Genomic DNA, 14800 nt, shown 5'->3' on the forward strand with positions numbered 1-14800 from the left:
AAGGGATCATAATTTTTGTTGTGAGTAAACTAACAGGTTTGATCCCAATCCAAAGGTTGTCCAAGAAAACAATTAATAATGAATTAAATGAAGACACCTAAATAAATACTGGGTAGCTTGCATCTTGTTCCTACGAGCAGACGTTTTCCGTTGGAAGCATGCTAGAGTAAACCAGCCTGAAGAAGTGGGGTGGTAGAGTTGAAGTGTGGGCTGGGGTAGGGGTGGTGGGGTGTCATGAGGGTTGGGAAGGGTCCACAGAGGCACAGGACTGAGGTGAAAGCTTTGTATGTCAGACTACATATTGTTGTATGCGCGTGAAAAAGTAGGCGTGTGTGTGCGTGTGTGTGTGTGTGTTCGTTCATAGGAAGTCGGGGGCACTCTTTGAGCAGTCTGATGGAGAGTTGAGAGATTAGGGAAGGTCTTGTTTCATGGACCTTTAGACATCTGTTCTCTCTCTTTTTGCCCACCTCCCTCCTTTCTTTCAATGAACTATGAATGCCCCTCTACCTTGGGGAGTGGTGAGCCGTGGACGGAGGGAAGAATGTGGGGCTTCCACTTGCTTTTCATTAACACAGGATCTGGTAACACACCTCACTGTCAACCTAATCCCCTCTCTCTCCATCTTGTTCCTTGGCAGAGCGTGGCTGCTATGACCAGGTACAGACCCCCAGATGTTAGAGCAGCTAAAGTCTCATGAAGACAGGATGAGGTGGGGTGCGTGCAATGACATATTCAGGGAAGACCTCTGTTTTCCCTGCTTTCTCTTCTTACTTCATGCCCTTTATCATATCTCATTCTTTCCATTTTTGCCACTCTTGTTTATTGACGTCTTTTTCCAGTGTTTCTTGAATGACCTCCACAACATCTGCTCTTTGTACACTAATTAATTTTGTCTGTATCCTCGTTCTAGTCAAGCTGCTTTTTCTCCATGTTTGCATCAATCTTCTACAATACTTGCTTTGAAATTATTTTCCTTCCATCTTTCTTTCCCCTGTCCTTATGTCTCCTTCCATGCACACTGGCATTCTGCTCACTTGTGCTGTGCTCCATCAATACCAACTATCATCCACTAAGGGCCAGGAGAGCAACAAGAGTAGCAGTAGTACTGGTAAATATTGCAGCAGTAGTCCTATTACATTCTCCTGTCTAACATCTCATATGAACAGCCAGTCTCATGGGGGTCATTCCCATTGACTGATTGAGGCTTCTCAAACTGGAATCTTAACTTTCATCTGAGTAAATTTCTAAGGTATCTTTTTTTTTCCAGAGGTACGGATTAGAAAGCAGTCTTGATCGGTGAGTGATGGAGCCGGTGCGGCGGAGTCAAAAAAAAAAAAAAACTAAAAAAAATAAGTACAATTGGGAGATAGACCTATTAGAACCAACAATCAGTCGTTGTAATTGAAGACATCTGTCTCCTTATGATGGCAACAAAATCTGGAATCACTATGAGAAGGCATCCTTGGGGAACAGAGACAATTTATGACAGAGCCCTATAAGAGTCCCAAAGTTATCAAGAGACTAAAAAAGGTGAGGCAAACATGTCGCTTAACAGCTAGGTTTGAGACATGTGCTTTGAAAAATACTGTTTCCCACACACAAGCATACTTTGGCTTTCTTGTATTCCACTGGCAACATGGACAGGTTTCACCCCACATGAACTTTTCAACATTCTTTCAAAGACAGGGCCAAGGGATGAAATATTACCAACTATAATGAGCTAGACATAAGAAACCTCACAGGTTTTCACCAAGTGCTCAAATAGGAATTACGAGGAAGAAAATAAAAGTTTTGTAGCATATGGTGACTGTTATATTTATAGCCGTGCTGCTCAGAACAGACGTGCTTGTCTACATAATCTTGTTGGGGCATACCGGCAACCATTTTCCAGCCAAACTGCAGTAATATCAGTAAACACGAGTGCTCCAAACTGAATATTTGTAACGATTCTCCAGTCAAACCCTAATTCCATGAGGGCACATGTTTTTATAATATGTTCATATTTATAAGGAAAGCAAGATCCCTCCAATGATTAACTCTGGGTGTGTGTTTTCTTGCCCTAAAAGACGTCAAGTCTGATGTCCCTTGAGAAGTCCGTGCTAGTAAAGAGCTCAATTCAGCAAATCCAAAGGATGAACACTGGATGTGTTTTGATTACTTTGTTAGTTCCCCCCGCCCTTTTTTTGTGATACATAAAAGAAAGATCAGCCACAACAAGGAGTAAGAGAAGAAGAATGTAAGAGGAGAACAAGAATAATACACATTGCAAGTTGCGTGACAGAGACTTATAGTAAAATTCCACTTCAATGTGTGACAACTGGAAAGTTGAGGGAGGATGTTTTATGATTTAAAAGTTTGACTTTTAACATTGGTTCACTGGATTTACACTTGAAATATTAACTAAATAAAAATATGATGAAAATTTAGTGAGTGAGATTCATTACTCTCAAAAAGCATGAGGGCTTCATCATTCGCCATTAAAGTTAAGACTAAGCGTGTTCTTCTTCTTGCTTTTACATTTTACAACTGCCAGAGGTCAACACCTTTCCTTATTAATAATAACGCATACACTTTATATAGCACTTTTCAAGGCACTCAAAGATGCTGTACAATTGCCCACATTATTCAATCACTCTGCAGTCACACCCCAGTGATGGTAAGCTACTTGTGTAGCCACAGCTGCCCTGGGGCAGTCTGGTGGAAGCATGGCTGCCATTCTGTGCCTACGGGCCCGCCGACCGCCACCAAATATCCAACCACATTCATTTGTGGGCAATGTGGGTTAAGTTTCTTGCGCAGGGACACAACAACGACATGCACTCGGGCAGGGATGTGAATAAGCCACCCTCCGGTTGCAGGGCATACACTTAATGTGAATAAACCACCCCAATTACACTGAACTACCTGTATATTAGTCATGATGGAATTGTTTTTCTATCTATAAATCTGACTAAATTGGAGGTTGACTGGCATTCTGTAACAAATTGCATTGACCCTTAAGAGGTTCCAGTGTATGGTTTTGTCAAAGTCAACACATCCATGATGGAAAAAGCTGATGAAAAGTGGGGCAGCATGTAGTATTGTTTCATTGTGCAGCTAAGTAGACTAAGGTAAACAAAATACACGTTTTTTGAGGTTTTAATGAGATGCTTTGACACCGAAATATCTTAGTATAATGTAACTCTATATCACCATCTGTAAAACAGATGCAGGCACTTGTGTAGCCCTGCCCCAATTTTGTCTTTGTCCCTCAGCAACCGTAGTGAGAGGTTGCACAGCAATGCAGCATGTACAAACAAGCCACTTAGAGGTAAAACCTCTATCTACTGCAAGGGGAAAATCATCAGTCTTTGGTTCTTTTGCTATCATTTAATTTTTTTTTAACTAAGGAAAATTGGCAATGCATGCACAAGCTCTTGTAACTGGGGATGTGGCTATGCACAGTATCGACCATTCACATTTAAACTCACATTAAAGAGTTGTTAGTACACACCGTGGAACACAGTGAAGACAGTCCTTGACAAGTGGATAAAACATGGCAGTGACATTACTCCAAAAGTGATTAAAAGACAAGAAAAATGATCAGGGAGGCTGTTAAAAAAGGCCTACAACAGCAACATTAAAGGAGTTGCAGGAATTTACGGCAAGTATGGGCTGTGTCCTTTATATGACAACAATTTACCATACTATTCATGTCTGGGCTAGGGGGTAAGGTGGTAAGATGGGTGAAAAATATCAGACCCTGGCTAAACCTAGCAAAAACAAAGTCTCACAAAAGCATGTTGGAAAATGTTTTATGGTCTGATGAAACCAAGGTTGAACTTATTACTTACTAGCCATAACTCTAAAAGGTATGTTTGGTGCAAAATAACACTGTATATCACCAAAGGAACACCACACCCACAGTGAAACATCATGGTGGCTTTGGGGCTGTTTTTCTTCAGATAGAAATCAGGTCATTTTCCGCACAAAACCTGCATGGTTGACATCTCAAATGCTCGCATGTGTTGCTTTGGTTCAATATGTGTGGTGTTGCAACACAAAATAAGGTATATACCAGAGTCACCAACCTTTTTGAAACTGAGAGCTACTTCTTAGGTACTGATTAATGCAAAGTGCTACCAGTTTCATTCACACTTCATAACACATTTGCTCAACTTTAATGATATTTTATTATCAATCGTTGATAATATTCATCTATGTGAAGATACTGATTGTGCTGTTTTCTCACAATAATCATCAACAAAGTTTAGTAACAGATATCAATATGCAACACTTATATGCAGCACTATAAATCTCTGCAAGTATTTATATTTTCAAATGATTACTTCTCCAGCATTCTTAGGAAATCACAATGTCCCATCACTTCTAAGTTATTTTTTAGAACAGACCCATGACCCATGTGTAGTCCTTGGAGTCCCAGTTAAGTGTGAGAGTGTGCGTTGGATTACAATCCAATCCAATCCTGGCTTGCCATTACTTTCTCAAACTAACAGTGAAAAAACAGAAATTCTCATTGGCACTAAATCCACCTTCTCAAAAACCAGCAGTCTTTTCCCTCCAGATCGACAACTCACTCTGGGTGTCATCCTGAATAGCACTCTCCTTCCAGTCACACATTTACTCCATCACTGGGTCTGCCTACTTTCACCAAAGCAACATCTCCTGTCTCTGTCCATCCCGCTCCAACAACACTGTCACGCTTAGTCATACATTAGTCACATCCCATCTTGACTATTGCAATTCTCTTTTCACTGGCCTCCGAAACAAATTCATCCGTAGATGTCAAATGGTTCAAAATTCTGCCGCCCGCATTCTGACAAAATGCCCTCACAAGTCACATCACATCTGTCCTACAGCAACTTCACTGCTGCTCATTACACACCGCATTTCATATAAGATCCTCCTCCTCACATTCAAATCCATCAATAACCCCGACCCTCAGTATATCTCACCAACCTACTCCACAGACCCACCCGCTCCCTTAGGTCATCCTCCTCTCTTCAACTTGTTTCACCTCCCACCCGCCTGATCACCATGGCGTAAAGAGCCTTCAGTCGCTCAGCTCCCGCACCAGTGCAACGCTCTGACATTAGGAAATCAGACTCTCTCATCACCTTCAAATCATTAGTCAAAACACATCTTTGTATACAGGCATATTCTTTAGAACTGGTTTGGTTTTTATCTACTTTTATCTTTTTTTTCATTTTTATTTTTTTAAAACCTGTCCTGTTCAGCTGGATGGTGGATCTGTATGCCTGGATGGTGGATCTGTATGCCTGGATGGTGGATCTGTATACCTTTGCGCTGGAACAGTTTTGTTGTGTAACAGGGGAGTTTGAAATACTCCCTCTGCTTAATTAATACAATGTTTTTAATTACTCAGATTTTTATTGAAGCATGTTGCAATGGAACTGTTAACTGTTAACTTTAAGACATTAATGGCAAGAGGGAAGAAGCTGTTCGAATGTCTCCTTGTTTTAGTTTGCATTGTTTGGTAGCGCCTACCTGAAGAAAGGAGCTGGAAGAGGTGGTGACCAGGATGTGCAGGGTCCAAGAGGATTTTGCATGTTCTTGTCTTAGTTCTGACAGTGTGCAAGTCCTCAAGGGTGGGTAGGGGGGTACCGACAATCTTTTCAGCAGTTTTGATTGTCCATTGCAGTCGGAGTTTGTGCTTTTTTGTAGCAGCACCAAACCAGACTGTGATGGAAGAACACAGGACTGATTCGATGACTGCTGTGTAGAACTGCCCCAGCAGCTCCTGTGGCAGGCCGTGCTTTCTCAGAAGCTGCAGGAAGTACATCCTCTGCTGGGCCTTTTTGAGGATGGAGTTGATGTTGAGATACCTCTTCAGGTACTGAGAGACTGTAATTCCCAGGAACTTGAAGGTCTTGACTGTTGACACAAGGCAGTTGGACAGCGTGAGGGGCAGCTGTGGCGAAGGATGCCTCCTGAAGTCCACGATCATCTCTACAGTCTTGAGCGTGTTCAGCTCCAGGTTGTGTCGGCCGCACCACTGCTCCAGCCGGTCCACTTCCTGTCGCTACGCAGACTCGTCACCATCTTTGATGAGGCCAATGACTGTGGTGTCGTCTGCATACTTCAGGAGTTTGACAGACGGGTGCGTTGAGGTGCAGTCGTTCATGTAGAGAGAGAAGAGCAGCGGAGAGAGGACACAACCTTGGGGCGCTTCAGTGCTGGTGGTGCGTGTAGATGAGGTGGCCTCCCCCAGCCTCACCTGCTGTGTTCTGCCCGTCAGGCATCTGTAAATCCACTGGTAGATGGCAGGCGAGACGCTGAGCTGGAAAAGCTTGGAGGAAAGGAGTTCAGGGATGTTGGTGTTGAACGCAGAGCTGAAGTCCACGAACAGGATCCTCGCGTAGATCCGCGCGCCGTCGAGGTGTTCTAGGATGAAGTGCAGTCCCATGTTGACTGCATCTTCCGCAGACCTGTATGCTTGGTAGGCAAACTGCAGGGGGTCCAGCAGGGGACCTGTGGCGCTCTTGAGGTGGTCCAGCACGAGGCGGTCAAAGGACTTCATGACCACAGATGTCAAGGCGACAGGCCTGTAGTCATTCAGACACAAGATTTCAGGTTTCTTGCGGACTGAGATGATGCTAGAGCGTTTGAAACAGGATGGTACTTGGATCAGTTCCAGAGATCTATTGAAGATCTGTGTGAAGACTGGAGAGAGCTGGTCCGCGCCAACAGGATGGGGACACAAGGTCCGGGCCTGCTGCTTTGTTAATCTTCTGTTGTTTAAAGATGCGTTTCACATCCTGTTTGTAGAAGCTCAACTCAGAAGTCAGAGGTGTAATGTTGGGCGGTCGTGCGACACTCCAGTCTGTACAGTCTAGACAGCTTTGAAGTTCTACCTTTGCTTCGTTGGTCCACTTTTTTACTGTTTTCACCATAGGCTTCGCACATTTAAGTTCTTGCCTGTATGTTGGTATTAAGTGAATTAAGGAGTGATCAGACGAGCCCAGAGCTGCACGAGGTATGGCACGGTAGGCGTTATTTAGCATAGTATAGGAGTGGTCTTTTCCCTGGTAGGACAGGCGATGTGCTGCTTGTATTTAGGGAGTTCATGGTTGAGTTTAGCTTTGTTAAAGTCCCCAAGAATAATGAGGGGTGAGTTTGGGAGTTTTTTTCCCCATTTTGTTCACTTGTTCAGCGAGCGTTAGCAGTGCAACATTCGTGTTAGCTTGAGGAGGAACGTAAACACCGGCGAGAATGAGAGTTGCGAATTCATGAGGTGAGTAGAATGGCTTGAAGTTCAAAAACAGCGACTCTAAATCCGGGCTGCAGTGTGTGCTGAGCTCCGTGACGTCAGTACACCATTTTTCATTGATGTAGAAGCATATCCCGCCACCTTTTGTTTTCCGTGACGCGGTCTGCCCGGTGTAGTTGGAAGCCCGGAAGCATTATGGCGCCATCAGGGAAGCGTTCACAAAGCCATGTCTCCGTAAAGCACATGGTGGCGGTCCAAAGTCTTTACTGGACTTTGTCAGAAGATGAAGCTCGTCCATTTTGTTGGTTAGGGAGCGTAGATCCGCGAGGTGGATCGACGGGAAGGCCATTCTGTATCCTCTCTTGCGGAGCTTCACTTGGATGGCGACGCGCTTACCCCTTCGTCGCCTTCGTCTCCATGCGGACCGCAGCCGCCCCCCTGGGGAGTAACTCTGGGGGGAAAACACTGAGCGGATTTGCCAAAGTTGGTGAAAGAAAGACTCACTAATGTTTAGCAAGTCTTCCCTTGTGTAAGTGAGTTGCGTAATGTCTCCAAAGACGAACGAAAAACACAAAAACAAAGACAATACTTTTAGATCCATCCATCCATTTTCTGAGCCGCTTCTCCTCACTAGGGTTGCAGGCGTGCTGGAGCCTATCCCAGCTGTCATCGGGCAGGAGGCGGGGTACACCCTGAACTGGTTGCCAGCCAATCGCAGGGCACATAGAAAGAAACAAACAACCATTCGCACTCACAGTCATGGCTACGGGCAATTTAGAGTCTCCAATTAATGAATGTTTTTGGGATGTGGGAGGAAACCGGAGTGCCCGGAGAAAACCCACGCAGGCACGGGGAGAACATGCAAACTCCACACAGGCGGGGATGGGGGTTGAACCTAGGTCCTTAGAACTGTGAGGCTGACGCTCTAACCAGTCGGCCACCGTGCCGCCTACTTTTAGAACACTTTGCTGTATTTTATTCTTCATTTTGTAATACTTAATGTTATATTGTTCTTTTGATCCTGCAAGGTGAGCTTGAGTGACATGAAAGGCGCCCTACATAAAATGCATTACAGGGATCTCGTTTGATGTGCATCCCGTGTCCTAGATGAACAAAAATGATTAGGGACGCAAAAGGCATGGAGAATCTCCGTCCATTGACGCACAACATTGCTTACCTACGTATGTGTGAAAGGCTTGAATTAAGAGTTTTCGCATCGCATTTTGTGTGTCAAAATTCTCATTTTTTTCAAAACATTGAAAAGCAAAACTGCACATCACATTTACCATGGAGACAGTCGCGAAGACGGGAACAGGCAGGGGAGTATTAGACACAACACACGTACGTCACCGAAGCACGGACGCAGAAGTGAAGCCTTCGATAGATTAGCGGGAAGACAGTGGTTGCGAAATGTGATGCCGAATTGAGGAGAGAGAGAGAGTAAAAAGACAAATGGCGATAGTGTGGTAGCATTTCAGAGTGAAATGCAAGGCGAGCACCCAGTCGTCGTAACACGGAACTCTCTCTCAGCAGAGTATGACGCCGCGTCGCGGGACCCGAGAGACATAGGTGAAGTTGACATAGCACAAATCAGTGATCTTAACATTAGTCTACTTTACTAACAACGTTAGCGCTGCAGAATGTCTCTCTTAATTATGAGTACTGTCAAATGTGTGGATTTTTTTTTTTTTTTTTTTACCGTGACAAGAACAGTATAACACAACCATAACAGTACATACAGAGCAGTGTGCTTTTTGCTGTGTGACATAGGGCCACTCTGATGATCTGTAAGTGGAAAAACGTCAAACAGGTGAAAAACGTCGCAAATGTGGCAAGACAGGAATAAGAGTAAAATGGATCATGTACCCAAACAGAGGAGGGTTTTGGTGAAGGGAGATGAAGGAAATATTTTTCTCTCTCGAGGTTTCTTCATTTTAATTAGAACAAATTGAACACTTCCAAAACTTCTAAAAGAATATTTGTCTTATTCCTAGTCAGCTGATTTAAGATCATAAATGCCCAGCCATGAACCTAATTTATTAATGTTACAAATTGCTAAAATGCAAGCTGTTTAAGTGAAGAGGCACAAAGGCTGTTAATGCTTAAAAAAAATAATTTATGCACAATGTAATTTCAAGAAATTAAAATTGTTGGTTATATTTAAAAAAAGGGAACCAATTAGTTATTATACGGTATGAGGTGAAAGGTCTTATTTTCTCTTTTGTATTCAAAATTGCTCTTTAACCAAGCAAAAATATAGTTCATCCAAACAATCGATTGTTTGATAGAATTATCAGACGGATACCATCCATCCATTGAGTAATAAAATATTGGTTAGCTGCAGCCCTACATTCAACTCCCCCATTATATTGTCATATTTTTATTGTTTCATAAAATCCTTGCTTCGGGTCCCTGTGCGATAAAGCTCAAAACAATTGCTCCTCAAAATTATAAAGTTGCTCCTCAAAAAATATATATATATTTTGAGCCTTGTGTTTGTGTGTGTGTGGTGCTGAAGCGCTTCAGCGCATCATTAGCCACTAAAAGTCTGTCTTTGTGCTAGCCAATAATAAGAAGAGTAAGGCTTGCTCATATCTTTGATTACCAGGGCAGAATTCGTAAGATGTGTAAAAATGTTTGTTATGCTCTAATAAAAAAAATAATAATTGAGACTGTGTATTATACATAGGTGTAAAAACAATTACCAAATTAAAAAACAACGCAAAAACCTTCTCTGCTTCTATGTCTTAGGCATATACCGGTACCTATAGGGTGCTTTGACGGCAACGGGGCAACGGATATTGTGTCTTAGTTTACTTGACGGCAGAAATGCTCACTTGTGAATTTGTAATATACCTAATTCCTAGACTAAGATAGATAATTTTGATTATGTAACTGCTTACATAGTCTTAAGTATCAGTGTCATCAGTGCATGTGTACAGAGCAAGGCAAGCATTTTCCGCTATTGTTTTGTTTGACGCATACACAGAAGTAGCCAAAGGACTTCAGAGAATTTCTTTGAAAACTTAATAAAACACAAGTTAATATGCGGCTAATACTGCAACTTTTGAGCATGAATACCACAAATTCTACGGTGCGTATTATAAATAAGTAGAAGGAAAATTCAGCTGTGAAAGTGTGATTTTTTTTATACTCGAGCGTACTACACACGAGAAAACAAAACAAAGGTCTATAAATGATTAAAACAAAAATAAACAAACACCTACTTAAATAAGTATATCAAAAAAGAAAAAAGCTTTTCAAGCAATCCCAGTCAGTTTGGTACTATTTCAAATGCATTAGTTTTTGCAGAAATGTATATAACATTTTCCTGAGAACAAGTTCCTAACTCTGTTGTTATAAAATGTGATCATTTATCTTTAAACAATGTTTTTCCATGCCCACCAAACCGAATAACATAGTTCTGTTTTACTCACCCTCGATGCTTGGGTCTGACTTCAAGTTGAGACTTCCCATCAGAGAAGACACAGACACAGTCACGCTGGGCCTCATTGGATGGGCCTCCGTCTCCAGGACAACCACAATCTGTGTAGTGTGGAGAAAGACTTTGTGGAAGGACAAAGCCAAAGCACCGATGCTGCTGGCTTTCCACAGGCCTTGACTTTGATGAGGTGGGGAAAAAGCCCTCGTTGGCATCTTTGCAGGGGATGGATGAGGGGAAGAGGAGGTGATCCAAGTGTGGTTTGGCAAGATTTTCTTCAGGTAGGCTTTGGCCTGCTCCAGTTTGACCAGTGTTGGGTTGATTTTCAAGGGGCGAGAGAACTGTAAATTCAGTTCAGCTGTGGAGGGAAGTAGAAAGATGGAATTAGATAGGTACAATTAAATGAAAACACACAGTGCTATCAACATTTTACTGCAAGTTCACGAATAGATTCAGGGCTATCTTTAAACACCAGAAAATCTCCCCAGTACTTGAGTGTGTAATATTTATGAAGTGGCAAGTGAGAAAGCATATATCAAGGGAACAAAAAGGAGCAATGCTTTCAGGTAGCTAGTGACAAATATATTGTCATCATGCTCACATACGCTCACTGGTCTTGGGGCTTTGTGGGTGTTCCAATTTCTGCGGTTTTGCATCAGTGGATGGGAAATTGCAATTTTCTAGTATATTCATTTTATGACAGCCAATTTCGTGATGGGGCCCAGGACACAACATGAACAAATAGAAGTTCAGGTGCGGCCCTGCTAGTAATTTGAAAATCCGCCATAACTGGACAAATTCCATTTCGTTCCATAAAAAAGGGACAAGCTTCATCAGTGTTTCATGGAGCAAAATGTGCTGCTACCAAACCCACGGGACACTGGTTTTTATCTTCTCTGATCGTTCAGCTTTGCTTGCAAGAATGTGTTTGAGAACAGATGGTCTCAGTCTCACTCTCCTGTTCTTATAATCAAACATATACATAACATAAATTAATGTGGAAGAGCATGAAAGGGAATCTTTTCTTCATGAAAGACATAAATTCAAGACGTCTTTTGCTTGTGCCTTTCTGCACTGCAGTCTTCAAACACTTGACTGGAATTCGCCGAGACACATGAATTCACTCCGTGCCGTGTTACACCACTTCCATTATCCAATTTTTCCACTTGGTCATGATGATGGGATAGGGAAGCAGCTGAAAACAAGTCCAGCTGCTTTTCATGGTATCCTCAAGGCACTAGTGCTTTTAAGGGGGTTTAGGCCTTCCGTATGTCTCCTTCCCAGATACAAGAACTAGATGAGAACTAGCAGCAGCACTGCCAGGAGAGGCAATGTGTGCATGCACGCGCACGCACACAGTCACTGCAACCAAGATTCTTTTGTTTAATCCAGTGGAAGTGAGGCAGATGGTAAAAAGGAAGGATGGAACTGGAGGGCAGAGCAATGTAGCTTATCATTTCCACCTGACTTAGACCAGGAAATTTTCCGGAGATGGAATAAAACCCATGTATGCAGCTGTTCATTTAGAACACCTCTAACTTTCTTCACTCATTTATCCTCCCCCCTCTCTGCTTCATGGAGTTCATCTTCTTGCCTCTCTCCTCTTTTACTCAATCACATCTTTTGCTTTTTCCACTGGGCCCCAGCCTAATCAACCCCACCCTGGTTGTAATCACATCAAGTTGGCTCTCATCACAGTCAGGGCGGTGCCTGGCTCTGTGTTCTCTGCCTGACTGTCAACATCAAGTGTCCCTTTCTGTACCCACCCAGAAAACCCCCCAACTGTACCCCTGTAACCAGTTAGTAGTAAAGTAACTGAGGAACACAAAATGAATGACTTACTAACTTTACATGAGGTAAAGTATTACCCTTTAATGCAAACAAAACCTTAAACCTTTGCTTCTAAATAACATGTTTGTGACCCCTGCAGTAAATATGTCCAATGTCCATTCAATAAGAGAAGTGCGTTCCTGTATCCCTTCCTCACAGAGCGCGGCACTGCTTTGCCAGTTCATTATTAGTTCATTATTATTTTTGTGACCTTCGGGCTTACGCCCCTCAAAACTCGTTTGTGATGAAGGGCTCCATAAATAAACTCGACTACATAATACAACTGATACAGATTCACCTATAAATACGTATATTTAGCGATTTAGTTGTCATACAGCACAAACTTTAACTTCCAATTCCCCTAAGGTCTTATAATTCATACATTCTTACATTTATCAGAAAAAAAATATGCTTCTAGATTTGCATGAAACTTCGGAATTGGAACTGCTGTCATGCATGACATCTTGTGAGACCTCAGCAAACCTCAAAGTTTCAAATGTACTTGTTGGGCCTAAGATAAGGTTAAGGGCAATTCGTGACTTTTCCCAGCATCATCCTCAATGTGTTTATTGACGAGATAAGCTTCAGACACACTAACAGCTATTCCAAGATTGTTGCTGTAAGTGGAAGGCCTAACAGAGGAGCGGGCAACAGTTCTGTAGGTTGAAAATTACTCTTAGTTGTTTCAACATTTTAAAGAACAGTCCATGATATGAACAGGCTGTGGGGATTCTTACACAGCCTTTCTCTGATGTCAGCTTTGATTAGCACTACAGGAACTGTGAGAACATGGAACTTGGATAAAATATGCTTATTAAACAGGTTACCTTGCATTTTTGGCAAGGTCAAGCGTGACAACGTTGCCCCTTTGAACCTGCTGCGCGTGTGTGCAACAACCACAAAGTTTGTTTTCATCTGTGCCCTCCTTTGATTCTGCGGTTGACATTTTACGCTTGACTTTTGACAGCAGAGAGGCTGTGTCAGACACAGGTGGTGATGTGTCCAATTACACGCTGCCTGCGTGTGAAGAGGATGTTTGTGCAAGGCTGTGGTTGTGTGAGCACAAATGCTTGAAGGGTATCGGTAGAATCGCAAATTCACAAAAAGAGCCTCGTACATATAAGGCCAGTGACACGTACCTCAGATTGCATCTGAATTGCATTACAATGGTTCTAGATGGTTTGGAGGTGCACAAGCTTGTATACAGTAACTGACAGTCTTTCTTAGAAGCCGTACTTTGACAGAAACCAGGGACATAGGAGAGTAATGGTTCCAATTTGTTCTAGCTAATCTATCACCCCCTGCCTCTCACTGGAGAGAAGGCTGATCTCTCGTTTCCAAATGGTAGCAGTTACATCTTTGGACTGACCGACTGACCTGCTACGAGACTGGAACTGTTTAGGATGACAAGGGTGGGGGGGGTGGGGTGGGGACAGTGTCTGAGGGTGTGCCACGCCATCACTGATTAGAAAACAAAAAAACGACCTTGTTTTTAATAATCACTGGTGGAACATGAACTTGCGCAGTTGAAAAATCAGTATGTATCTGCATTAGTTATGTTAATTGCATCGAGTGATGACTGTGCTGAGACACCATCCAGTTTACATTAAGCAAGACTTTTCCACTATGCATCCTTGAGAGGGTAGGTTGGATTGGTCATGTGGAATAAACAGTACTAAAATTGCAAGCATATTGCTTTCATCACGCAGGAAAAAGTAGCCTCATGGTGGTATGTGCCCCCACTGACATCTCATTTAAATAAATCAAATTTGACGCATTGTCAAATTAAGAGCCGGCAGACGTGATAGGCACGCATTACACACACAGCGATAAACTATTAGGAAGACTTTCACAAGAAACCAATTAAACTGTGGATGGTTCAAGAAAATTCAGGAGAAAAATCTCACTATATATCATTATATTTCTCTCTTCTTGGGTGTTAAACACATGGACCAAAATGTTGGTACCTTCCTATTAAAGAAAGAAAAACCCATAATTGTAAAATATGACGAAGGTATAAATAAAAAAAAAAAATAATAATAATAATAATTCTAAATGACTGTAAATGAAATCATGAAAATTAAGCATTATTTTACGTGTGTGGTAAAAGTGGTCCAGACAAACAATTATCCCTTAACATTTTGTTGCATAATTTCTCAGACAATTTCTATCACTCTCAATGAGAGTTCGGCACCTGTCAACAGGTATTTTGGCCCCCTCCTCTTAAGGTAAATTCTCCTGCAGCCTCAGGATTAAAGGGGGCCTTCGTCAGACTGCATTTCACAGATTCAATAGGA

General features: G+C 42.4%; 1 protein-coding gene across 8 annotated transcripts in view; it reads right to left on the minus strand.

Annotated features, from left to right (window-relative positions):
- Positions 1-14800, minus strand: part of LOC133401149 (intermembrane lipid transfer protein VPS13B-like) — a 482547-nt gene that overhangs the window by 111940 nt on the left and 355807 nt on the right. For all 8 annotated transcript variants that reach the window (XR_009768384.1, XM_061673722.1, XM_061673719.1 and 5 more), the window contains one exon: positions 10669-11031. Coding sequence is in view for 7 of the 8 variants with exons in the window: in XM_061673722.1 (XP_061529706.1) it covers positions 10669-11031 (363 nt within the window). In the remaining variant the exon portion in view is untranslated. The remainder of the gene's footprint in view (positions 1-10668; positions 11032-14800) is intronic.

This window comes from Phycodurus eques, chromosome 4 (genome assembly GCF_024500275.1).
Source record: "Phycodurus eques isolate BA_2022a chromosome 4, UOR_Pequ_1.1, whole genome shotgun sequence".
NCBI classification, from domain to species: domain Eukaryota; kingdom Metazoa; phylum Chordata; class Actinopteri; order Syngnathiformes; family Syngnathidae; genus Phycodurus; species Phycodurus eques.